This window comes from Protomyctophum parallelum (assembly GCF_964188405.1).
Source record: "Protomyctophum parallelum genome assembly, chromosome: 16".
NCBI lineage: Eukaryota > Metazoa > Chordata > Actinopteri > Myctophiformes > Myctophidae > Protomyctophum > Protomyctophum parallelum.
This window is the reverse complement of record NC_139711.1, coordinates 44,469,108-44,493,824: the sequence shown is the minus strand read 5'-3', so window position 1 is coordinate 44,493,824 and position 24,717 is coordinate 44,469,108. Positions and strand designations below refer to the sequence as shown.

At 45.9% G+C, this 24,717-nt stretch overlaps 2 protein-coding genes across 3 annotated transcripts in view; one reads left to right on the top strand and one right to left on the bottom strand.

The window, feature by feature from the left end:
* Positions 1-24,717, bottom strand: part of LOC310873828 (chemerin-like receptor 1) — a gene marked incomplete at both ends in the record, with an annotated part of 592,518 nt that overhangs the window by 339,988 nt on the left and 227,813 nt on the right. The gene's annotated exons all lie outside the window — the stretch shown is intronic.
* LOC310873248 (fibrinogen-like protein 1) overlaps positions 1-24,717 on the top strand; it is a 37,339-nt gene that overhangs the window by 9,515 nt on the left and 3,107 nt on the right. Inside the window, exons 2-6 of one of the 2 annotated variants that reach the window (XM_083785586.1) lie at positions 5,144-5,171; positions 10,097-10,306; positions 13,609-13,771; positions 21,874-21,962; positions 23,483-23,571. In XM_083785586.1, the coding sequence (XP_083641712.1) occupies positions 5,144-5,171; positions 10,097-10,306; positions 13,609-13,771; positions 21,874-21,962; positions 23,483-23,571 (579 nt within the window). Of the gene's footprint in view, positions 1-5,143; positions 5,172-10,068; positions 10,307-13,608; positions 13,772-21,873; positions 21,963-23,482; positions 23,572-24,717 lie in introns of both variants that reach the window. The other variant, XM_083785587.1, reaches the window with a different exon arrangement.

Sequence of the window (24,717 nt, the reverse complement as noted above, 5' to 3'; positions counted from 1 at the left end):
TGTGCAGGCCGTGTCAGAGGGGTCTGAACATGTATGACTATGTGCAGGCCGTGTCAGAGCTGTCTGAACATGTATGACTATGTGCAGGCCGTGTCAGAGCGGTCTGAACATGTATGACTATGTGCAGGCCGTGTCAGAGCTGTCTGAACATGTATGACTATGTGCAGGCCGTGTCAGAGCGCTGCAGTGAGGAGGAGCTGTCTGAACATGTATGACTATGTGCAGGCCGTGTCGGAGCTGTCTGAACATGTATGACTATGTGCAGGCCGTGTCAGAGCTGTCTGAACATGTATGACTATGTGCAGGCCGTGTCGGAGCGGTCTGAACATGTATGACTATGTGCAGGCCGTGTCGTGTCAGAGTGGTCTGAACATGTATGACTATGTGCAGGCCGTGTCAGAGCTGTCTGAACATGTATGACTATGTGCAGGCCGTGTCGGAGCGGTCTGAACATGTATGACTATGTGCATGCCGTGTCGTGTCAGAGTGGTCTGAACATGTATGACTATGTGCAGGCCGTGTCAGAGCGGTCTGAACATGTATGACTATGTGCAGGCCGTGTCAGAGCGGTCTGAACATGTATGACTATGTGCAGGCCGTGTCAGAGCTGTCTGAACATGTATGACTATGTGCAGGCCGTGTCGGAGCGGTCTGAACATGTATGACTATGTGCAGGCCGTGTCGTGTCAGAGTGGTCTGAACATGTATGACTATGTGCAGGCCGTGTCAGAGCTGTCTGAACATGTATGACTATGTGCAGGCCGTGTCGGAGCGGTCTGAACATGTATGACTATGTGCATGCCGTGTCGTGTCAGAGTGGTCTGAACATGTATGACTATGTGCAGGCCGTGTCAGAGCGGTCTGAACATGTATGACTATGTGCAGGCCGTGTCAGAGCGGTCTGAACATATATGACTATGTGCAGGCCGTGTCGGAGCGGTCTGAACATGTATGACTATGTGCAGGCCGTGTCAAAGCGGTCTGAACATGTATGACTATGTGCAGGCCGTGTCGGAGCGGTCTGAACATGTATGACTATGTGCAGGCCGTGTCAGAGTGGTCTGAACATGTATGACTACTGTATGTGCAGGCCGTGTCAGAGCGGTCTGAACATGTATGACTATGTGCAGGCCGTGTCAGAGGGGTCTGAACATGTATGACTATGTGCAGGCCGTGTCAGAGCTGTCTGAACATGTATGACTATGTGCAGGCCGTGTCGGAGCGGTCTGAACATGTATGACTATGTGCAGGCCGTGTCGTGTCAGAGTGGTCTGAACATGTATGACTATGTGCAGGCCGTGTCAGAGCTGTCTGAACATGTATGACTATGTGCAGGCCGTGTCGGAGCGGTCTGAACATGTATGACTATGTGCATGCCGTGTCGTGTCAGAGTGGTCTGAACATGTATGACTATGTGCAGGCCGTGTCAGAGCGGTCTGAACATGTATGACTATGTGCAGGCCGTGTCAGAGCGGTCTGAACATATATGACTATGTGCAGGCCGTGTCGGAGCGGTCTGAACATGTATGACTATGTGCAGGCCGTGTCAAAGCGGTCTGAACATGTATGACTATGTGCAGGCCGTGTCGGAGCGGTCTGAACATGTATGACTATGTGCAGGCCGTGTCAGAGTGGTCTGAACATGTATGACTACTGTATGTGCAGGCCGTGTCAGAGCGGTCTGAACATGTATGACTATGTGCAGGCCGTGTCAGAGGGGTCTGAACATGTATGACTATGTGCAGGCCGTGTCGGAGCGGTCTGAACATGTATGACTATGTGCAGGCCGTGTCGGAGCGGTCTGAACATGTATGACTATGTGCAGGCCGTGTCAGAGCGGTCTGAACATGTATGACTATGTGCAGGCCGTGTCGGAGCGGTCTGAACATGTATGACTATGTGCAGGCCGTGTCGGAGCGGTCTGAACATGTATGACTATGTGCAGGCCGTGTCAGAGTGGTCTGAACATGTATGACTACTGTATGTGCAGGCCGTGTCAGAGTGGTCTGAACATGTATGACTACTGTATGTGCAGGCCGTGTCAGAGCTGTCTGAACATGTATGACTATGTGCAGGCCGTGTCGTGTCAGAGCGGTCTGAACATGTATGACTATGTGCAGGCCGTGTCAGAGGGGTCTGAACATGTATGACTATGTGCAGGCCGTATCAGAGCTGTCTGAACATGTATGACTATGTGCAGGCCGTGTCAGAGCGGTCTGAACATGTATGACTATGTGCAGGCCGTGTCAGAGCAGTCTGAACATGTATGACTATGTGCAGGCCGTGTCAGAGCTGTCTGAACATGTATGACTATGTGCAGGCCGTGTCAGAGCGGTCTGAACATGTATGACTATGTGCAGGCCGTGTCAAAGCGGTCTGAACATGTATGACTATGTGCAGGCCGTGTCGGAGCGGTCTGAACATGTATGACTATGTGCAGGCCGTGTCAGAGTGGTCTGAACATGTATGACTACTGTATGTGCAGGCCGTGTCAGAGCTGTCTGAACATGTATGACTATGTGCAGGCCGTGTCGTGTCAGAGCGGTCTGAACATGTATGACTATGTGCAGGCCGTGTCAGAGGGGTCTGAACATGTATGACTATGTGCAGGCCGTGTCAGAGCTGTCTGAACATGTATGACTATGTGCAGGCCGTGTCAGAGCGGTCTGAACATGTATGACTATGTGCAGGCCGTGTCAGAGCTGTCTGAACATGTATGACTATGTGCAGGCCGTGTCAGAGCGCTGCAGTGAGGAGGAGCTGTCTGAACATGTATGACTATGTGCAGGCCGTGTCGGAGCTGTCTGAACATGTATGACTATGTGCAGGCCGTGTCAGAGCTGTCTGAACATGTATGACTATGTGCAGGCCGTGTCGGAGCGGTCTGAACATGTATGACTATGTGCAGGCCGTGTCGTGTCAGAGTGGTCTGAACATGTATGACTATGTGCAGGCCGTGTCAGAGCTGTCTGAACATGTATGACTATGTGCAGGCCGTGTCGGAGCGGTCTGAACATGTATGACTATGTGCATGCCGTGTCGTGTCAGAGTGGTCTGAACATGTATGACTATGTGCAGGCCGTGTCAGAGCGGTCTGAACATGTATGACTATGTGCAGGCCGTGTCAGAGCGGTCTGAACATGTATGACTATGTGCAGGCCGTGTCAGAGCTGTCTGAACATGTATGACTATGTGCAGGCCGTGTCGGAGCGGTCTGAACATGTATGACTATGTGCAGGCCGTGTCGTGTCAGAGTGGTCTGAACATGTATGACTATGTGCAGGCCGTGTCAGAGCTGTCTGAACATGTATGACTATGTGCAGGCCGTGTCGGAGCGGTCTGAACATGTATGACTATGTGCATGCCGTGTCGTGTCAGAGTGGTCTGAACATGTATGACTATGTGCAGGCCGTGTCAGAGCGGTCTGAACATGTATGACTATGTGCAGGCCGTGTCAGAGCGGTCTGAACATATATGACTATGTGCAGGCCGTGTCGGAGCGGTCTGAACATGTATGACTATGTGCAGGCCGTGTCAAAGCGGTCTGAACATGTATGACTATGTGCAGGCCGTGTCGGAGCGGTCTGAACATGTATGACTATGTGCAGGCCGTGTCAGAGTGGTCTGAACATGTATGACTACTGTATGTGCAGGCCGTGTCAGAGCGGTCTGAACATGTATGACTATGTGCAGGCCGTGTCAGAGGGGTCTGAACATGTATGACTATGTGCAGGCCGTGTCAGAGCTGTCTGAACATGTATGACTATGTGCAGGCCGTGTCGGAGCGGTCTGAACATGTATGACTATGTGCAGGCCGTGTCGTGTCAGAGTGGTCTGAACATGTATGACTATGTGCAGGCCGTGTCAGAGCTGTCTGAACATGTATGACTATGTGCAGGCCGTGTCGGAGCGGTCTGAACATGTATGACTATGTGCATGCCGTGTCGTGTCAGAGTGGTCTGAACATGTATGACTATGTGCAGGCCGTGTCAGAGCGGTCTGAACATGTATGACTATGTGCAGGCCGTGTCAGAGCGGTCTGAACATATATGACTATGTGCAGGCCGTGTCGGAGCGGTCTGAACATGTATGACTATGTGCAGGCCGTGTCAAAGCGGTCTGAACATGTATGACTATGTGCAGGCCGTGTCGGAGCGGTCTGAACATGTATGACTATGTGCAGGCCGTGTCAGAGTGGTCTGAACATGTATGACTACTGTATGTGCAGGCCGTGTCAGAGCGGTCTGAACATGTATGACTATGTGCAGGCCGTGTCAGAGGGGTCTGAACATGTATGACTATGTGCAGGCCGTGTCGGAGCGGTCTGAACATGTATGACTATGTGCAGGCCGTGTCGGAGCGGTCTGAACATGTATGACTATGTGCAGGCCGTGTCAGAGCGGTCTGAACATGTATGACTATGTGCAGGCCGTGTCGGAGCGGTCTGAACATGTATGACTATGTGCAGGCCGTGTCGGAGCGGTCTGAACATGTATGACTATGTGCAGGCCGTGTCAGAGCGGTCTGAACATGTATGACTATGTGCAGGCCGTGTCAGAGCGGTCTGAACATGTGCAGGCCGTGTCAGAGCGGTCTGAACATGTATGACTATGTGCAGGCCGTGTCGGAGCGGTCTGAACATGTATGACTATGTGCAGGCCGTGTCAGAGCTGTCTGAACATGTATGACTATGTGCAGGCCGTGTCAGAGCGGTCTGAACATGTATGACTATGTGCAGGCCGTGTCAGAGCGGTCTGAACATGTATGACTATGTGCAGGCCGTGTCGTGTCAGAGTGGTCTGAACATGTATGACTATGTGCAGGCCGTGTCAAAGCGGTCTGAACATGTATGACTATGTGCAGGCCGTGTCAGAGGGGTCTGAACATGTATGACTATGTGCAGGCCGTATCAGAGCTGTCTGAACATGTATGACTATGTGCAGGCCGTGTCAGAGCGGTCTGAACATGTATGACTATGTGCAGGCCGTGTCAGAGCTGTCTGAACATGTATGACTATGTGCAGGCCGTGTCAGAGCGGTCTGAACATGTATGACTATGTGCAGGCCGTGTCAGAGCGGTCTGAACATGTATGACTATGTGCAGGCCGTGTCAGAGCTGTCTGAACATGTATGACTATGTGCAGGCCGTGTCAGAGCGCTGCAGTGAGGAGGAGCTGTCTGAACATGTATGACTATGTGCAGGCCGTGTCGGAGCTGTCTGAACATGTATGACTATGTGCAGGCCGTGTCAGAGCGGTCTGAACATGTATGACTATGTGCAGGCCGTGTCAGAGCTGTCTGAACATGTATGACTATGTGCAGGCCGTGTCGGAGCGGTCTGAACATGTATGACTATGTGCAGGCCGTGTCGTGTCAGAGTGGTCTGAACATGTATGACTATGTGCAGGCCGTGTCAGAGCGGTCTGAACATGTATGACTATGTGCAGGCCGTGTCAAAGCGGTCTGAACATGTATGACTATGTGCAGGCCGTGTCGGAGCGGTCTGAACATGTATGACTATGTGCAGGCCGTGTCAGAGTGGTCTGAACATGTATGACTATGTGCAGGCCGTGTCAGAGCGGTCTGAACATGTATGACTATGTGCAGGCCGTGTCAAAGCGGTCTGAACATGTATGACTATGTGCAGGCCGTGTCGGAGCGGTCTGAACATGTATGACTATGTGCAGGCCGTGTCAGAGCTGTCTGAACATGTATGACTATGTGCAGGCCGTGTCGTGTCAGAGCGGTCTGAACATGTATGACTATGTGCAGGCCGTGTCAGAGGGGTCTGAACATGTATGACTATGTGCAGGCTGTGTCAGAGCTGTCTGAACATGTATGACTATGTGCAGGCCGTGTCAGAGCGGTCTGAACATGTATGACTATGTGCAGGCCGTGTCAGAGCGGTCTGAACATGTGCAGGCCGTGTCAGAGCTGTCTGAACATGTATGACTATGTGCAGGCCGTGTCGGAGCGGTCTGAACATGTATGACTATGTGCAGGCCGTGTCAGAGCTGTCTGAACATGTATGACTATGTGCAGGCCGTGTCAGAGCGGTCTGAACATGTATGACTATGTGCAGGCCGTGTCGTGTCAGAGTGGTCTGAACATGTATGACTATGTGCAGGCCGTGTCAAAGCGGTCTGAACATGTATGACTATGTGCAGGCCGTGTCGGAGCGGTCTGAACATGTATGACTATGTGCAGGCCGTGTCAGAGCGGTCTGAACATGTATGACTATGTGCAGGCCGTGTCAGAGCGGTCTGAACATGTGCAGGCCGTGTCAGAGGGGTCTGAACATGTATGACTATGTGCAGGCCGTGTCAGAGCTGTCTGAACATGTATGACTATGTGCAGGCCGTGTCAGAGCGGTCTGAACATGTATGACTATGTGCAGGCCGTGTCAGAGCTGTCTGAACATGTATGACTATGTGCAGGCCGTGTCGGAGCGGTCTGAAAATGTATGACTATGTGCAGGCCGTGTCGGAGCGGTCTGAACATGTATGACTATGTGCAGGCCGTGTCAGAGCGGTCTGAACATGTATGACTATGTGCAGGCCGTGTCGGAGCGGTCTGAACATGTATGACTATGTGCAGGCCGTGTCGGAGCGGTCTGAACATGTATGACTATGTGCAGGCCGTGTCAGAGCGGTCTGAACATGTATGACTATGTGCAGGCCGTGTCAGAGCGGTCTGAACATGTGCAGGCCGTGTCAGAGCGGTCTGAACATGTATGACTATGTGCAGGCCGTGTCGGAGCTGTCTGAACATGTATGACTATGTGCAGGCCGTGTCAGAGCTGTCTGAACATGTATGACTATGTGCAGGCCGTGTCGGAGTGGTCTGAACATGTATGACTATGTGCAGGCCGTGTCGTGTCAGAGTGGTCTGAACATGTATGACTATGTGCAGGCCGTGTCAGAGCGGTCTGAACATGTATGACTATGTGCAGGCCGTGTCGGAGCGGTCTGAACATGTATGACTATGTGCAGGCCGTGTCGGAGCGGTCTGAACATGTATGACTATGTGCAGGCCGTGTCGGAGCGGTCTGAACATGTATGACTATGTGCAGGCCGTGTCAGAGTGGTCTGAACATGTATGACTACTGTATGTGCAGGCCGTGTCAGAGCGGTCTGAACATGTATCACTATGTGCAGGCCGTGTCAGAGCTGTCTGAACATGTATGACTATGTGCAGGCCGTGTCAAAGCGGTCTGAACATGTATGACTATGTGCAGGCCGTGTCGGAGCGGTCTGAACATGTATGACTACTGTATGTGCAGGCCGTGTCAGAGCTGTCTGAACATGTATGACTATGTGCAGGCCGTGTCAGAGGGGTCTGAACATGTATGACTATGTGCAGGCCGTGTCAGAGCTGTCTGAACATGTATGACTATGTGCAGGCCGTGTCAGAGCGGTCTGAACATGTATGACTATGTGCAGGCCGTGTCAGAGCTGTCTGAACATGTATGACTATGTGCAGGCCCTGTCAGAGCGGTCTGAACATGTATGACTATGTGCAGGCCGTGTCGGAGCGGTCTGAACATGTATGACTATGTGCAGGCCGTGTCGGAGCGGTCTGAACATGTATGACTATGTGCAGGCCGTGTCAGAGCGGTCTGAACATGTATGACTATGTGCAGGCCGTGTCGGAGCGGTCTGAACATGTATGACTATGTGCAGGCCGTGTCGGAGCGGTCTGCACATGTATGACTATGTGCAGGCCGTGTCAGAGCGGTCTGAACATGTATGACTATGTGCAGGCCGTGTCAGAGCGGTCTGAACATGTGCAGGCCGTGTCAGAGCGGTCTGAACATGTATGACTATGTGCAGGCCGTGTCGGAGCGGTCTGAACATGTATGACTATGTGCAGGCCGTGTCAGAGCTGTCTGAACATGTATGACTATGTGCAGGCCGTGTCAGAGCGGTCTGAACATGTATGACTATGTGCAGGCCGTGTCGTGTCAGAGTGGTCTGAACATGTATGACTATGTGCAGGCCGTGTCAAAGCGGTCTGAACATGTATGACTATGTGCAGGCCGTGTCGGAGCGGTCTGAACATGTATGACTATGTGCAGGCCGTGTCAGAGTGGTCTGAACATGTATGACTACTGTATGTGCAGGCCGTGTCAGAGCTGTCTGAACATGTATGACTATGTGCAGGCCGTGTCGTGTCAGAGCGGTCTGAACATGTATGACTATGTGCAGGCCGTGTCAGAGGGGTCTGAACATGTATGACTATGTGCAGGCCGTATCAGAGCTGTCTGAACATGTATGACTATGTGCAGGCCGTGTCGTGTCAGAGCGGTCTGAACATGTATGACTATGTGCAGGCCGTGTCGGAGCTGTCTGAACATGTATGACTATGTGCAGGCCGTGTCGTGTCAGAGCGGTCTGAACATGTATGACTATGTGCAGGCCGTATCAGAGCTGTCTGAACATGTATGACTATGTGCAGGCCGTGTCAGAGCGGTCTGAACATGTATGACTATGTGCAGGCCGTGTCGGAGCGGTCTGAACATGTATGACTATGTGCAGGCCGTGTCAAAGCGGTCTGAACATGTATGACTATGTGCAGGCCGTGTCAAAGCGGTCTGAACATGTATGACTATGTGCAGGCCGTGTCGGAGCGGTCTGAACATGTATGACTATGTGCAGGCCGTGTCAAAGCGGTCTGAACATGTATGACTATGTGCAGGCCGTGTCGGAGCGGTCTGAACATGTATGACTATGTGCAGGCCATGTCAGAGTGGTCTGAACATGTATGACTACTGTATGTGCAGGCCGTGTCAGAGCTGTCTGAACATGTATGACTATGTGCAGGCCGTGTCAGAGGGGTCTGAACATGTATGACTATGTGCAGGCCGTGTCAGAGCTGTCTGAACATGTATGACTATGTGCAGGCCGTGTCAGAGCGGTCTGAACATGTATGACTATGTGCAGGCCGTGTCAGAGCTGTCTGAACATGTATGACTATGTGCAGGCCGTGTCAGAGCGGTCTGAACATGTATGACTATGTGCAGGCCGTGTCGGAGCGGTCTGAACATGTATGACTATGTGCAGGCCGTGTCGGAGCGGTCTGAACATGTATGACTATGTGCAGGCCGTGTCAGAGCGGTCTGAACATGTATGACTATGTGCAGGCCGTGTCAGAGCGGTCTGAACATGTATGACTATGTGCAGGCCGTGTCGTGTCAGAGCTGTCTGAACATGTATGACTATGTGCAGGCCGTGTCAGAGCGGTCTGAACATGTATGACTATGTGCAGGCCGTGTCAGAGCGGTCTGAACATGTATGACTATGTGCAGGCCGTGTCGGAGCGGTCTGAACATGTATGACTATGTGCAGGCCGTGTCAGAGCGGTCTGAACATGTATGACTATGTGCAGGCCGTGTCAGAGCGGTCTGAACATGTGCAGGCCGTGTCAGAGCGGTCTGAACATGTATGACTATGTGCAGGCCGTGTCGTGTCAGAGTGGTCTGAACATGTATGACTATGGGGCGACTATGGGGCGACTATGGGGCGACTGTGGCTCAGGAGGTAGAGCAGGTCGTCCAATGATCCATGGGTCGGCGGTTCGAATCCCGGCTCCTCCTGTCTACATGTCGAAGTGTCCTTGGGCAAGACTCTGAATCCCAAATTGCTCCCGATGTGCTGGTTGGTACCTTGCATGGCTTCCGCTGCAATCGGTGTATGAATGGGTGAATGTAATGCACAATCTATGTAAAGCGCCTTGGATAAAGGCGCTATATAAATGCACCATTTACCATTTATGTGCAGGCCGTGTCAAAGCGGTCTGAACATGTATGACTATGTGCAGGCCGTGTCAGAGTGGTCTGAACATGTATGACTACTGTATGTGCAGGCCGTGTCAGAGCTGTCTGAACATGTATGACTATGTGCAGGCCGTGTCGTGTCAGAGCGGTCTGAACATGTATGACTATGTGCAGGCCGTGTCGGAGCGGTCTGAACATGTATGACTATGTGCAGGCCGTGTCAGAGTGGTCTGAACATGTATGACTATGTGCAGGCCGTGTCGGAGCGGTCTGAACATGTATGACTATGTGCAGGCCGTGTCGGAGCGCTGCGCGGAGGAGGTGTCTCGTCTCAGAGAGCAGGAGAAGCTCCTGAAGAGCAGAGTGCTGAAGCAGGAGATCCTTCTCCACCGACTGCAGCTGCTCAACCAGCCCCGCCTCCACAAGACCTCAGCCAACCAGGAGCCGCCGCCGCCGCCTGATGATGACCACACCCACAAGACTGCAGCCAACCAGGAGCCGCTGCCCCCTGATGACCACACCCAGCACAGAGGTTAGGCCACCCCCCCCCCAACCCCCAGCACAGCACAGTGATGTGATGTCTCTCCCCGAAACCCAAACAATAGCAAAAATAATCGTTCCCCTCTGTGAAGTGAGGGGCTCTTATCATCGTATACGTCATCCATTTGCTCCGACATTATGACGTAAAATTCTCCATTTTCTCATTGGGAATTTAATGTTTGTGTAGTACGAAAATCTGCACTAATTGCTGAATATAGGAGGGGCTAGTGCCTCTCAAAAACAACATTTCTCACAGCCCCCAAACCGCGTCGGTTTGACTGGACTGGCCACTTGACGTCATCCACTTTTATTTTGATAGGATTAGTTCAACCCCCCCCCCCCCCCCCCCCAAAAAAAAAACACCCTACGAAGCCTTTTCTTTGTCTCTTTCCATAAGCCAAATATTTTGACAACCGTCATAAAGATGCTAAACATAGCCGATGTGCAGTGGTGGAAAGTAAGTAACTAAGTACTTTTACTTACGTAAGTACCGTACCTAAGTACAATTTTGAGGTATTTGTACTTTACTTATTTCCAGTATTTCCAATTTCCAGTACTTTTACTTCTACTCCACTACATCTCGGAGCCGGAATTTTTACTTTTATACTTCACTTAAAGGTATATTCAGTGATTTCACTCAAAAAACCTTAGGTTTCGTTTTTGGCTGTGGGACCCAGCCTTTCGTCCAATCAGGATAGAGAGTCAAAAACGAAACCTAAGGTTTTTTGACCCCCAGGGGTTAACTGGGGACAGGGAGGAACTCCTTATATGGCCAGCACACTCTATAGTAGAGAGGATTATCACAACAAAACAAAAAAATAAGTGATATTTGAATTAAGTGAAATCACTGAATATACCTTTAAATTATTTGAATACTTTAGTTACTTTAGTTACTTTGGCGATTTTAATTTTGATTAGAAACATTGTGTGGCCTTCAACCCTATATATTTTGGCCATTTGAAAATAGCTGATCTGCCGCATGATGTGGCCCCCACCTTCTGACCTGAGATCAGATTCTAAAAATGTCTTCTACATCCTGACAGTTTTCATTCTGACCTGAGATCAGATTCTAAAAAATGATGTGGCCCCCACCTTCACTTAACCCCTTCTGACCTGAGATCAGATTCTAAAAATGTCTTCTACATCCTGACAGTTTTCATTCTGACCTGAGATCAGATTCTAAAAAATGATGTGGCCCCCACCTTCACTTAACCCCTTCTGACCTGAGATCAGATTCTAAAAATGTCTTCTACATCCTGACAGTTTTCATTCTGACCTGAGATCAGATTCTAAAAAATGATGTGGCCCCCACCTTCACTTAACCCCTTCTGACCTGAGATCAGATTCTAAAAATGTCTTCTACATCCTGACAGTTTTCATTCTGACCTGAGATCAGATTCTAAAAAATGATGTGGCCCCCACCTTCACTTAACCCCTTCTGACCTGAGATCAGATTCTAAAAATGTCTTCTACATCCTGACAGTTTTCATTCTGACCTGAGATCAGATTCTAAAAAATGATGTGGCCCCCACCTTCACTTAACCCCTTCTGACCTGAGATCAGATTCTAAAAATGTCTTCTACATCCTGACAGTTTTCATTCTGACCTGAGATCAGATTCTAAAAAATGATGTGGCCCCCACCTTCACTTAACCCCTTCTGACCTGAGATCAGATTCTAAAAATGTCTTCTACATCCTGACAGTTTTCATTCTGACCTGAGATCAGATTCTAAAAAATGATGTGGCCCCCACCTTCACTTAACCCCTTCTGACCTGAGATCAGATTCTAAAAATGTCTTCTACATCCTGACAGTTTTCATTCTGACCTGAGATCAGATTCTAAAAAATGATGTGGCCCCCACCTTCACTTAACCCCTTCTGACCTGAGATCAGATTCTAAAAATGTCTTCTACATCCTGACAGTTTTCATTCTGACCTGAGATCAGATTCTAAAAAATGTCTTCTATATCAGTCGCTCTTCGATTCTTCAAAAATAGCAGATCTACAAGCTCGTAGCACGCCACCGAGTGGCGCGCTACGAGCTTGTAGATCTGCTATTTTTCAATAGTTAAAGCATAACGTAATGCTAACACCAAAATGGGTTCCCGCCCAAAATGGCCCTCAGGTTAATATCAGAATACTGATCTATTATTGATTTCAGCTAATTAGTAGTATTAAAGTGTTATTGTCTTTTTTATGTCCAATGTATTTTTATTTATAGTCCATAAAGTTAAAATAACTGTAACTTTTCAGGATTCCAATTAAAGAATGGCAAAAAAATAATAATCCAGGATTTCAATTCAAATATAGCAAAAAAGATTGCTGATCTACAAGTTCAAAACACGTCACAGTGCGACGCGTTTTGCGCTTGTAGATCGGCTATTCTTAATACGACAGTAATCCCCACGTGGAACACATGGACAGAGATGGGCAGTATTTGAAATACATGTATTTTGAAATACGTATTTGAAATACTTTTTCTGTATTTTGTAATTTGTATTTCGCTGGGATGGAAGATGTATTTTGTATTTTGTATTTAGATAATTTTTTGACCCAGTATTTGTATTTTGTATCAAAATACATTTCAATGTATTTTGCCCATCAGAGATGGGCAGTATTTGAAATACATGTATTTGAAATACGTATTTGAAATACTTTTTCTGTATTTTGTAATTTGTATTTCGCTGGGATGGAAGATGTATTTTGTATTTTGTATTTAGATAATTTCTTTGACCCAGTATTTGTATTTTGTATCAAAATAAATTTTCAATGTATTTTGCCCATCTCTGCACATGGAACTATATCGTTTAGTGCTGCTCTGGCATAGTGATACTGGACACAAAAACACATTTCCGTGTGACAGAGAGGTCAAAGTTGAACGAAAGGTGCTCTATATATATGGGACCTATTCTACTAGAATTACTGTAGGTCCATTTCTACTAGAAATATAGGTCAACAATACAAATTATGCTAGTTTTGTGGATTCATTTATTTTTAATGCGTGCCCCCCCCCCCCCCCAGTGACCCCCACCACCAAATGACCAGAACTACTTAACGTAATATTCAGCATAACCAGAGCAGAACTCCCACCACGGGACTCGGGCAATCAATGAATGAATACCTTAATTTGCAATCACTGTAATAATAAATAGGCCTATACATTTATTGTAAGTATTATTGATGTAAGTCCAAACATCGGAACTAACCCTTCAATAGGGTTATGATTAAAATGGAATACAATGTGAAAATTATGGTGTGTGTGTGTGTGCGTGCGTGTGTGCGTGCGCCCGTCAGATTGCTCGCAGGTGTTCCAGTCTGGCTCCAGGTCCAGTGGGGTGTACACTGTCACGCCACAAGGGGGCAGCGCTGCTCCAGTCTCCGTCTACTGTGACATGAGTGACGGCGGTGGCTGGACCTTGGTACAGAGACGCGTCGACGGCACCGAGAGCTTCAACAGGTGTGTGTAGTTAAAACACTATCAGTGCCGGAAGTGCTTCAAAATAGGAGCTCTGGGGTGCTGGAGTTGTCTGAGCGCTTTTACTCTGAAAGCCATGAACCGGAAACAATTTCCTAAAAAAGTTGACTTTACAAAGTTGACCTTACATTGCGATGATTTTAATTTATACGATATATGATCCAAAAAGCGTTCATATTTTGCGGGAGAGACGGATGAGGAGCAGAAATGAAGCGCCAGTATATCGATCCATTCATCACCACGGAGAGCGCCCTGGATTAGGAGATACGAGTCATTCTTTCCGCCGTGCTAACATGCAAGTCAACGGCAAGCTAATAATTTCCCAGAGCGTTAGCATACGGCAGACGAAAGTCGAACGGCCAAAAAAAAAAATAGGAATAATTCTGAATATTCTTACTTTTTGAAAAAGTTAACTTTTTCTTTTTGAAAAAGTTAACATTTTCTTTTTGAAAAAGTTAACTTTTTGAAAAAGTTAACTTTCAAAAAGTTAACTTTTTGAAAAAGTTAACTTTCAAAAAGTTAACTTTTTCTTTTTCAAAAAGTTAACTTTTTCAAAAAGAAAAATTTAACTTTTTTTGAAAAAGTTAACTTTTTGAAAAAGTTAAAGTTAACTTTTTCAAGTTAACACATTGAGTGCTAAGGCTTGAAATTTTCTCAGGATTGGTGGTGCTAAGCGATTAACATTGGGACTTCTGAACTTTTTCGGGGCCCACAGCGAGGGGCCTCTTATAGCGAGAATCACACCGCATAAATCAAAAGAAAGCCAAACTAGTCCACTTCAATTAAAAAAAAAAAAAATGATTCTACCATCTTCCATTCTGGAGATATTGACCTTTTTCTAACACCTGCTTTTCGCAGCACGCTGCTCTTTTGAAAAAACAGCAGAGATATGGAAGGTTGAAGTTGACAGACATTGACAGACAGATATAAAAATGAACACAAATTATACATACTACACACTGAATGAAAGCCCTGAATGTCTACTTTTAGGAGGAAAACAAATACACATGATCCCATGTATAGTTTGTCAGTAATTGGCTATTGAATGCAGCTTGCGCCCACCAGAGAGGATTTCAGAGAATGCATTTACCTGAAGAACTATTATTCACAAAATAAGGCCTATAGCGACATGTACATACTATATACCGTATGAAACAGAAGACTCTCTGCTTTCATAAGAAAAATACTTCTACTGTAATAATAATAAAAATCACACCCCTGTGAAGTGAGCAGTGCAATGTTGTGCAACATTGCACTGCTCACTTCACAGGGGTGTGATTAACTTGAAAAAGTTAACTTTTTCAAAATGGCGAAAAAAGCGATGGAGGAAAAAAAGCGATGGCGAAAAAAAAAAGCGATGGCGAAAAAAAAGCGATGGCGAAAAAAAGCGATGGCGAAAAAAAAGCGATGGCGAAAAAAAAGCGATGGCCAAAAAAGCGATGGAAAAAAGCGATGGCCAAAAAAGCGATGGCGAAAAAAGCGATGGCGAAAAAAGCGATGGCGAAAAAAGCGATGGCGAAAAAAGCGATGGCCAAAAAAAAGCGATGGCCAAAAAAGCGATGGAAAAAAGCGATGGCGAAAAAAGCGATGGCGAAAAAAGCGATGGCGAAAAAAGCGATGGCGAAAAAAGCGATGGCCAAAAAAGCGATGGCCAAAAAAGCGATGGCGAAAAAGGCGATGGCGAAAAAAGCGATGGCGGAAAAAAAGCGATGGCGGAAAAAAAGCGATGGCGAAAAAAGCGATGGCGAAAAAAAAAATGATTCTACCATCTTCCATTCTGGAGATATTGACCTTTTTCTAACACCTGCTTTTCGCAGCACGCTGCTCTTTTGAAAAAACAGCAGAGATATGGAAGGTTGAAGTTGACAGACATTGACAGACAGATATAAAAATGAACACAAATTATACATACTACACACTGAATGAAAGCCCTGAATGTCTACTTTTAGGAGGAAAACAAATACACATGATCCCATGTATAGTTTGTCAGTAATTGGCTATTGAATGCAGCTTGCGCCCACCAGAGAGGATTTCAGAGAATGCATTTACCTGAAGAACTATTATTCACAAAATAAGGCCTATAGCGACATGTACATACTATATACCGTATGAAACAGAAGACTCTCTGCTTTCATAAGAAAAATACTTCTACTGTAATAATAATAAAAAAAATAAAAAAGCGATGGCGAAAAAAAGCGATGGCGAAAAAAGCGATGGCGAAAAAAAGCGATGGCCAAAAAAGCGATGGCCAAAAAAGCGATGGCCAAAAAAGCGATGGCCAAAAAAGCGATGGCCAAAAAAAAGCGATGGCGAAAAAAGCGATGGAAAAAAGCGATGGCGAAAAAAGCGATGGAAGAAAGCGATGGCGAAAAAAAAGCGATGGCGAAAAAAAAGCGATGGCGAAAAAGCGATGGCGAAAAAAAGCGATGGCGAAAAAAGCGATGGCGAAAAAAAAGCGATGGCGAAAAAAGCGATGGCGAAAAAAGCGATGGCCAAAAAAAGCGACGCCAAAAAAAGCGATGGCGAAAAAAGCGATGGTCAAAAAAAGCGATGGCCAAAAAAGCGATGGCCAAAAAAAGCGATGGCCAAAAAAGCGATGGCGAAAAAAGCGATGGCCAAAAAAAGCGATGGCCAAAAAAGCGATGGCCAAAAAAAGCGATGGCCAAAAAAGCGATGGCCAAAAAAGCGATGGCCAAAAAAAAGCGATGGCCAAAAAAGCGATGGCGAAAAAAGCGATGGCGAAAAAAGCGATGGCGAAAAAAGCGATGGCGGAAAAAGCGATGGCCAAAAAAAGCGACGCCAAAAAAAGCGATGGCGAAAAAAGCGATGGCCAAAAAAAGCGATGGCCAAAAAAGCGATGGCCAAAAAAGCGATGGCCAAAAAAAAGCGATGGCCAAAAAAGCAATGGCCAAAAAAGCGATGGCGAAAAAAGCGATGGCGAAAAAAGCGATGGCCAAAAAAGCGATGGCCAAAAAAGCGATGGCCAAAAAAGCGATGGCCAAAAAAGCGATGGAAAAAAGCGATGGCGAAAAAGGCGATGGCGAAAAAAGCGATGGCGGAAAAAAAGCGATGGCGGAAAAAGCGATGGCGAAAAAAAAAATGATTCTACCATCTTCCATTCTGGAGATATTGACCTTTTTCTAACACCTGCTTTTCGCAGCACGCTGCTCTTTTGAAAAAACAGCAGAGATATGGAAGGTTGAAGTTGACAGACATTGACAGACAGATATAAAAATGAACACAAATTATACATACTACACACTGAATGAAAGCCCTGAATGTCTACTTTTAGGAGGAAAACAAATACACATGATCCCATGTATAGTTTGTCAGTAATTGGCTATTGAATGCAGCTTGCGCCCACCAGAGAGGATTTCAGAGAATGCATTTACCTGAAGAACTATTATTCACAAAATAAGGCCTATAGCGACATGTACATACTATATACCGTATGAAACAGAAGACTCTCTGCTTTCATAAGAAAAATACTTCTACTGTAATAATAATAAAAATCACACCCCTGTGAAGTGAGCAGTGCAATGTTGTGCAACATTGCACTGCTCACTTCACAGGGGTGTGATTAACTTGAAAAAGTTAACTTTTTCAAAATGGCGAAAAAAGCGATGGAGGAAAAAAAGCGATGGCGAAAAAAAAAAGCGATGGCGAAAAAAAAGCGATGGCGAAAAAAAGCGATGGCGAAAAAAAAGCGATGGCGAAAAAAGCGATGGCGAAAAAAAAGCGATGGCGAAAAAAGCGATGGCGAAAAAAAGCGATGGCCAAAAAAGCGATGGCCAAAAAAAGCGATGGCCAAAAAAGCGATGGCCAAAAAAGCGATGGCAAAAAAAGCGATGGCCAAAAAAGCGATGGCCAAAAAAGCGATGGCCAAAAAAAAGCGATGGCGAAAAAAGCGATGGCGAAAAAAGCGATGGAAGAAAGCGATGGCGAAAAAAAAGCGATGGCAAAAAAGCGATGGCGAAAAAAAGCGATGGCGAAAAAAGCGATGGCGAAAAAAAAGCGATGGCGAAAAAAGCGATGGCGAAAAAAAGCGATGGCGAAAAAAGCGATGGCGAAAAAAAAGCGATGGCGAAAAAAGCGATGGCCAAAAAAAGCGATGGCCAAAAAAGCGATGGCCAAAAAAAGCGATGGCCAAAAAAGCGATGGCCAAAAAAAAGCGATGGCCAAAAAAGCGATGGAAAAAAGCGATGGCGAAAAAAGCGATGGCGAAAAAAGCGATGGCCAAAAAAGCGATGGCCAAAAAAGCGATGGCCAAAAAAGCGATGGCCGAAAAAAGCGATGGAAAAAAGCGATGGCGAAAAAGGCGATGGCGAAAAAAGCGATGGCGGAAAAAAAGCGATGGCGAAAAAAGCGATGGCGAAAAAAAAAATGATTCTACCATCTTCCATTCTGGAGATATTGACCTTTTTCTAACACCTGCTTTTCGCAGCACGCTGCTCTTTTGAAAAAACAGCAGAGATATGGAAGGTTGAAGTTGACAGACATTGACAGACAGATATAAAAATGAACACAAATTATACATACTACACACTGAATGAAAGCCCTGAATGTCTACTTTTAGGAGGAAAACAAATACACATGATCCCATGTATAGTTTGTCAGTAATTGGCTATTGAATGCAGCTTGCGCCCACCAGAGAGGATTTCAGAGAATGCATTTACCTGAAGAACTATTATTCACAAAATAAGGCCTATAGCGACATGTACATACTATATACCGTATGAAACAGAAGACTCTCTGCTTTCATAAGAAAAATACTTCTACTGTAATAATAATAAAAATCACACCCCTGTGAAGTGAGCAGTGCAATGTTGTGCAACATTGCACTGCTCACTTCACAGGGGTGTGATTAACTTGAAAAAGTTAACTTTTTCAAAATGGCGAAAAAAGCGATGGCGAAAAAAAAAAGCGATGGCGAAAAAAAAGCGATGGCGAAAAAAAGCGATGGCGAAAAAAAGCGATGGCGAAAAAAGCGATGGCGAAAAAAAAGCGATGGCGAAAAAAGCGATGGCGAAAAAAGCGATGGCCAAAAAAAGCGATGGCCAAAAAAAGCGATGGCCAAAAAAAGCGATGGCCAAAAAAGCGATGGCCAAAAAAGCGATGGCCAAAAAAGCGATGGCCAAAAAAGCGATGGCCAAAAAAAAGCGATGGCGAAAAAAGCGATGGAAAAAAGCGATGGCGAAAAAAGCGATGGAAGAAAGCGATGGCGAAAAAAAAGCGATGGCGAAAAAGCGATGGCGAAAAAAAGCGATGGCGAAAAAAGCGATGGCGAAAAAAAAGCGATGGCCAAAAAAGCGATGGCGAAAAAAGCGATGGCCAAAAAAAGCGACGCCAAAAAAAGCGATGGTGAAAAAAGCGATGGCCAAAAAAAGCGATGGCCAAAAAAGCGATGGCCAAAAAAAGCGATGGCCAAAAAAGCGATGGCCAAAAAAAAGCGATGGCCAAAAAAGCGATGGAAAAAAGCGATGGAAAAAAGCGATGGCGAAAAAAGCGATGGCGAAAAAAGCGATGGCGAAAAAAGCGATGGCCAAAAAAGCGATGGCCAAAAAAGCGATGGCCAAAAAAGCGATGGCCAAAAAAGCGATGGCCAAAAAAGCGATGGCCAAAAAAGCGATGGCCAAAAAAAAGCGATGGCGAAAAAAGCGATGGCGAAAAAAGCGATGGCGAAAAAAGCGATGGCGAAAAAAGCGATGGCGAAAAAAGCGATGGCGAAAAAAAAGCGATGGCGAAAAAAAAGCGATGGCGAAAAAAGCGATGGAAAAAAGCGATGGCGAAAAAAAGCGATGGCCAAAAAAAGCGATGGCCAAAAAAGCGATGGCCAAAAAAGCGATGGCCAAAAAAGCGATGGCCAAAAAAGCGATGGCCAAAAAAGCGATGGCCAAAAAAAAGCGATGGCGAAAAAAGCGATGGAAAAAAGCGATGGCGAAAAAAGCGATGGAAGAAAGCGATGGCGAAAAAAAAGCGATGGCGAAAAAGCGATGGCGAAAAAAAGCGATGGCGAAAAAAGCGATGGCGAAAAAAAAGCGATGGCGAAAAAAGCGATGGCGAAAAAAGCGATGGCCAAAAAAAGCGACGCCAAAAAAAGCGATGGCGAAAAAAGCGATGGCCAAAAAAAGCGATGGCCAAAAAAGCGATGGCCAAAAAAAGCGATGGCCAAAAAAGCGATGGCCAAAAAAAAGCGATGGCCAAAAAAGCGATGGCGAAAAAAGCGATGGCGAAAAAAGCGATGGCCAAAAAAGCGATGGCCAAAAAAGCGATGGAAAAAAGCGATGGCGAAAAAGGCGATGGCGAAAAAAGCGATGGCGGAAAAAAAGCGATGGCGAAAAAAGCGATGGCGAAAAAAGCGATGGCCAAAAAAGCGATGGCCAAAAAAGCGATGGCCAAAAAAGCGATGGCCAAAAAAGCGATGGCCAAAAAAGCGATGGCGAAAAAAGCGATGGCGAAAAAAGCGATGGCCAAAAAAGCGATGGCCAAAAAAACGATGGCGAAAAAAGCGATGGCGAAAAAAGCGATGGCCAAAAAAGCGATGGCCAAAAAAGCGATGGCCAAAAAAGCGATGGCCAAAAAAGCGATGGCCAAAAAAGCGATGGCCGAAAAAAGCGATGGCGAAAAAAGCGATGGAAAAAAGCGATGGCGAAAAAGGCGATGGCGAAAAAAGCGATGGCGGAAAAAAAGCGATGGCGGAAAAAAAGCGATGGCAAAAAAAGCGATTACAATTACAATTTACAATTTAGGCATTTAGCAGACGCTCTTAATCCAGAGCGACTTACATTTAAGCAAGAACAAAAGCATGGGAATACATCACATAAAAGTATTTATAATGAAACATGCGTAAGCTAAGAAAGTAACAGTGGAATATCTATATAATGAAACTATACATACACTATACATATAAACTATACATATTTACTACTATGCTATACATATGTACTATGGCGTGCTATGACTAAATACAATACAATTATAGTGCTGTCTACATAACATGCTATAAGTCTGTATCAAATGCTATCTAAGCCAACATAAATGCTATCTAAGGGGTTAGGGTAAGTGCTATGGGCCATGATGGAGTCTGAAAAGGTGGGTTTTCAGGCTACGGCGGAAGATTGGGAGTGATGCTGCAGTTCTGACTGCAATGGGAAGTGCATTCCACAGTTTTGGAGCCAGAAGGGAGAAGAGTTTGGGACGTGTGGAGCGTTGTCCCGGCGTTTTTAGTGAGGGTACTTCCAGCTTCCCTGCGTTGGCTGATCTGAGTGCGCGGGAGGGTTTGTAGGGTTCAATCATACTTGTAAGATATGGGGGAGCCATACCTTTGGTTGCTTTGAATGCCAGCATCAGAGTTTTGTATTCTGTGCGGGCAGCGACCGGGAGCCAGTGGAGTGAGCGGAGCAGGGGGGAGACATGTGAGAATTTTGGCTGGTTGAAGACCAAGCGAGCTGCTGCATTTTGGATCAGCTGGAGAGGCTTAAGTGCACATGCGATGGCCAAAAAAAGCGATGGTGAAAAAAAGCGATGGCGAAAAAAAAGCGATGGCGAAAAAAGCGATGGCGAAAAAAGCGATGGCGAAAAAAGCGATGGCGAAAAAAAGCGATGGCGAAAAAATATTTTATTTAAATTGTGCGAGAAATAATAAGAAAAAAACAAAAACTTGCGCTAGGGAAAAATAGGAAAACAATAGGAAAAAAACAAAAACTTGCGCTAGGAAAAATAGGAAAAGAATAAGAAAAAAAATAGGAAAAGAAATAAGAAAAAAAACAAGAAATAAGAAATAATAAGAAATATTTTATTTAAATTGTGCGAGAAATGAGAAATTGTGCAAGAAATGAGAAATTGTGCGAGAAATGAGAAATGAGAAATTTCTATAACTAAACAACATTGCATGGATGCACCTGGGACGTATCCTCAGTTACAGAAAACAACATTACTACAGAAAATCTAATTGTATCAATGTCTCTCTCTCTCTCTCTCTCTCTCTCTCTCTCTCTCCCTCTTTCTTTCTTTCTTTCTCTCTCTCTCTCCCTCTTTCTTTCTTTCTTTCTTTCTCTCTTCCTTTCTTATGTCTTCCCGTCCAGGTCGTGGGCTGACTATAGGTCTGGTTTCGGGGACAGCCGTTCAGAGTTCTGGGTGGGGAATGACAACCTGCACCACCTCACCGCACAAGGTCCGACTTCATTACAGTCAAACATTAAGGCTAAAAGGCTCCATTGTGGTCCTATTTTAATTAGCAATATCCTTAAAAAATAATTAAAAACTCTTTGTTAACCACTTTCACCCTAGCCTCGGAAACTAGTAGAGTAGAGTAGAGTAGCTCAAACGTCGATCACTCTCTGCTGATTTCTGATTGTCTGCACCTTTGTTAAATTGACGCACACATACACACACACACACACACTGACACACACACACACACACTCCTCTCTCTCTCTGTCGCTCGAATTAATTAGTCTCATGTCGCACAGCTGTGTCTAGATTCTCCCAGCGGATCCTGCCGGGAGCTGCCTATGCGATAGAATGCATAGGTGGACCCCAGGCTTCTTTCACCCTAACATCCATGAAGTGAAAAATAGCAGATCAACACGCTCACAATGCTGTGCTCTTTCGACCTGCTATTTTTGGGGTGATCGCAGATCGTTGTACTGTATATCGCCAACTCAGGTTGAGTGCATCATGCATGCCAGACAAAATGGGCCCTTCGCTAAACCACTTCCCAAAAGCCATTGTCCCATGCCAATCCAAATAGTTTAGCAACCGTTGCTAAGGTGACTAGAAGTGAATGCCCTAATGCACGTTAAGAAAAATGTGTATTAATCCCATCAGCTGGGTGGGTTGTACCCAGGTAGTCGTGTAACTTCCCCAACGTTAAGCTGTGTATATTATGTTGTTCAACAACATCAGCCATGCAAAATAACACTGACAGCTATGAGGAGACGGAAGCTTTCCAGAGCATTTGCTCATGAATTGTACTTAATTGTAGGCTACTGATTGACCCGAGGACGATTCTACAAAATAATGCCTTCAAAGTTCTGACGGTTTTCTGAAAAACCCCATGTTTCTATGTCAGTGGTTCTCAGACTATTTCATGTCAAGGACCCCCAGAATTATATGAAATTGGCCGCCCGTCCCCCATCTGAAAATATGTTGTTCCAGGGACAATTATTATGTAAAAAATAAAAACTACACTTTTTTTTTTTTTGGAAATAAATATTTGTACATTTAACAACTGTGTACATTGGTGACTGTTCTATACTCTACCTGATCTTGAGGCCTACAAAATCGGGGCGGATATATATATATATTTTTTCAATCAACTAGTCAACTAGTACCAACAAGGTCGACTAGTGGATTTACTAGTCGACTAGTTGAATAGTCAACTCGTTGCTTAATGCCCGACCGTGCATTACATGAAAACTCATGTTGGACGTTAAAGTCAGTGGATATGGTTTCTGCCTCTAACATTTCCTCGTATTTGTATGTAGTTTATTGGAATAATGACATGCACATTTTTTCCAGTGCATAATAGCCTATGCTGTATAGGCCTTGTAGCTACTGAAATGATCAATTATTTACATGGAGACATCCCCATGGAGTGGAGTGTGGCTTTAGCGAAGGGTCCTTCTCAGCGTGCAAATGTCTCCCTCTACAGGTGACAATGTGTACATGTGTAAATGTCGCCCCCTATAGGGGACTACGTTCTAAGGATCCACCTGGAGGACTTTGAAGGAAACCAGCGTTACGCTGAATACAAGAACTTCACCGTGGCCAATGAGGAGGTAGGATGAACTTCACGGTGGCCAATGAGGAGGTAGGATGTACTTCACGGTGGCCAATGAGGAGGTAGGATGAACTTCACAGTGGCCAATGAGGAGGTAGGATTACATTCACGGTGGCCAATGAGGAGGTAGGATGAACTTCACAGTGGCCAATCAGGAGGTAGGATGTACTTCACAGTGGCCAATGAGGAGGTAGGATGTACTTCACGGTGGCCAATGAGGAGGTTGGATGAACTTCACGGTAGCCAATCAGGAGGTAGGATGAACTTCACAGTGTCCAATGGATGGAATTTTTAATTGTACTTAACCCTTTAGACCTGAGGACGATTCTACAAAATAATGCCTTCAGACTCCTGACGGTTTTCTGTTGTTTTTCAGACTATTTTCATGTCAAGGACCCCCAGCAGGGGCGTCACTACCGTGACGCAGACAACGCGATTGCGTGGGGGCCCATGACGCCTGAGGGCACACCCAGGTCGGGAGAAAAAAAAAAGAGGTGGCAAATTTAAAAAATAAAAATAAACGAGGCGGCCGGGCCCCTTAACAATATATTGTTAACTGAGGTTGATTTTACGTCACAAACCATTGTAGAAAAATACAATCACGACTTAACCTGTGAATTCCCCATTCAACTTGTATCATTCCGTGAGTGGCTGAGAGACAGCATTAGTTAACGTGAAGTCCATCCGAGAGCTCACAAAACTGCTTATTGTGGAGAACAGCAGCATTAGTGCTAGTTTTGGCGAAGTCTGCACTGTATTGCTGTTTTTCCTAACCACAGTGGCATCAGCCGAACGGTCATTCTCAAAATTAAAGCTGATCAAAAGTTATTTGAGGAGTACAATGGGACAGGGTCGGCTCAGTGGACTTGCCACTCTGTCCATCGAGAATACCCGTGCACGCCAGCTGGATGTGAAGGACCTGATAGATGATTTTGCAGAGAGAAAATCCGGAAGGTTCACCTATAAGGTAATCAGAGCGCAGAGGCAGAGCCTTTTTATTTAATTACATAATTGCTGTCTAATTTTCGTGGTGCGCCGTCACCATATTTTTATAGCTCAACTTCACCTCTTTTTTTACTCTCTTTTTTTCTCCTCTCAACCCGCTGTCCAAGGTGGCCTGCTGCCTGTGGGTGGTCTTCAAACG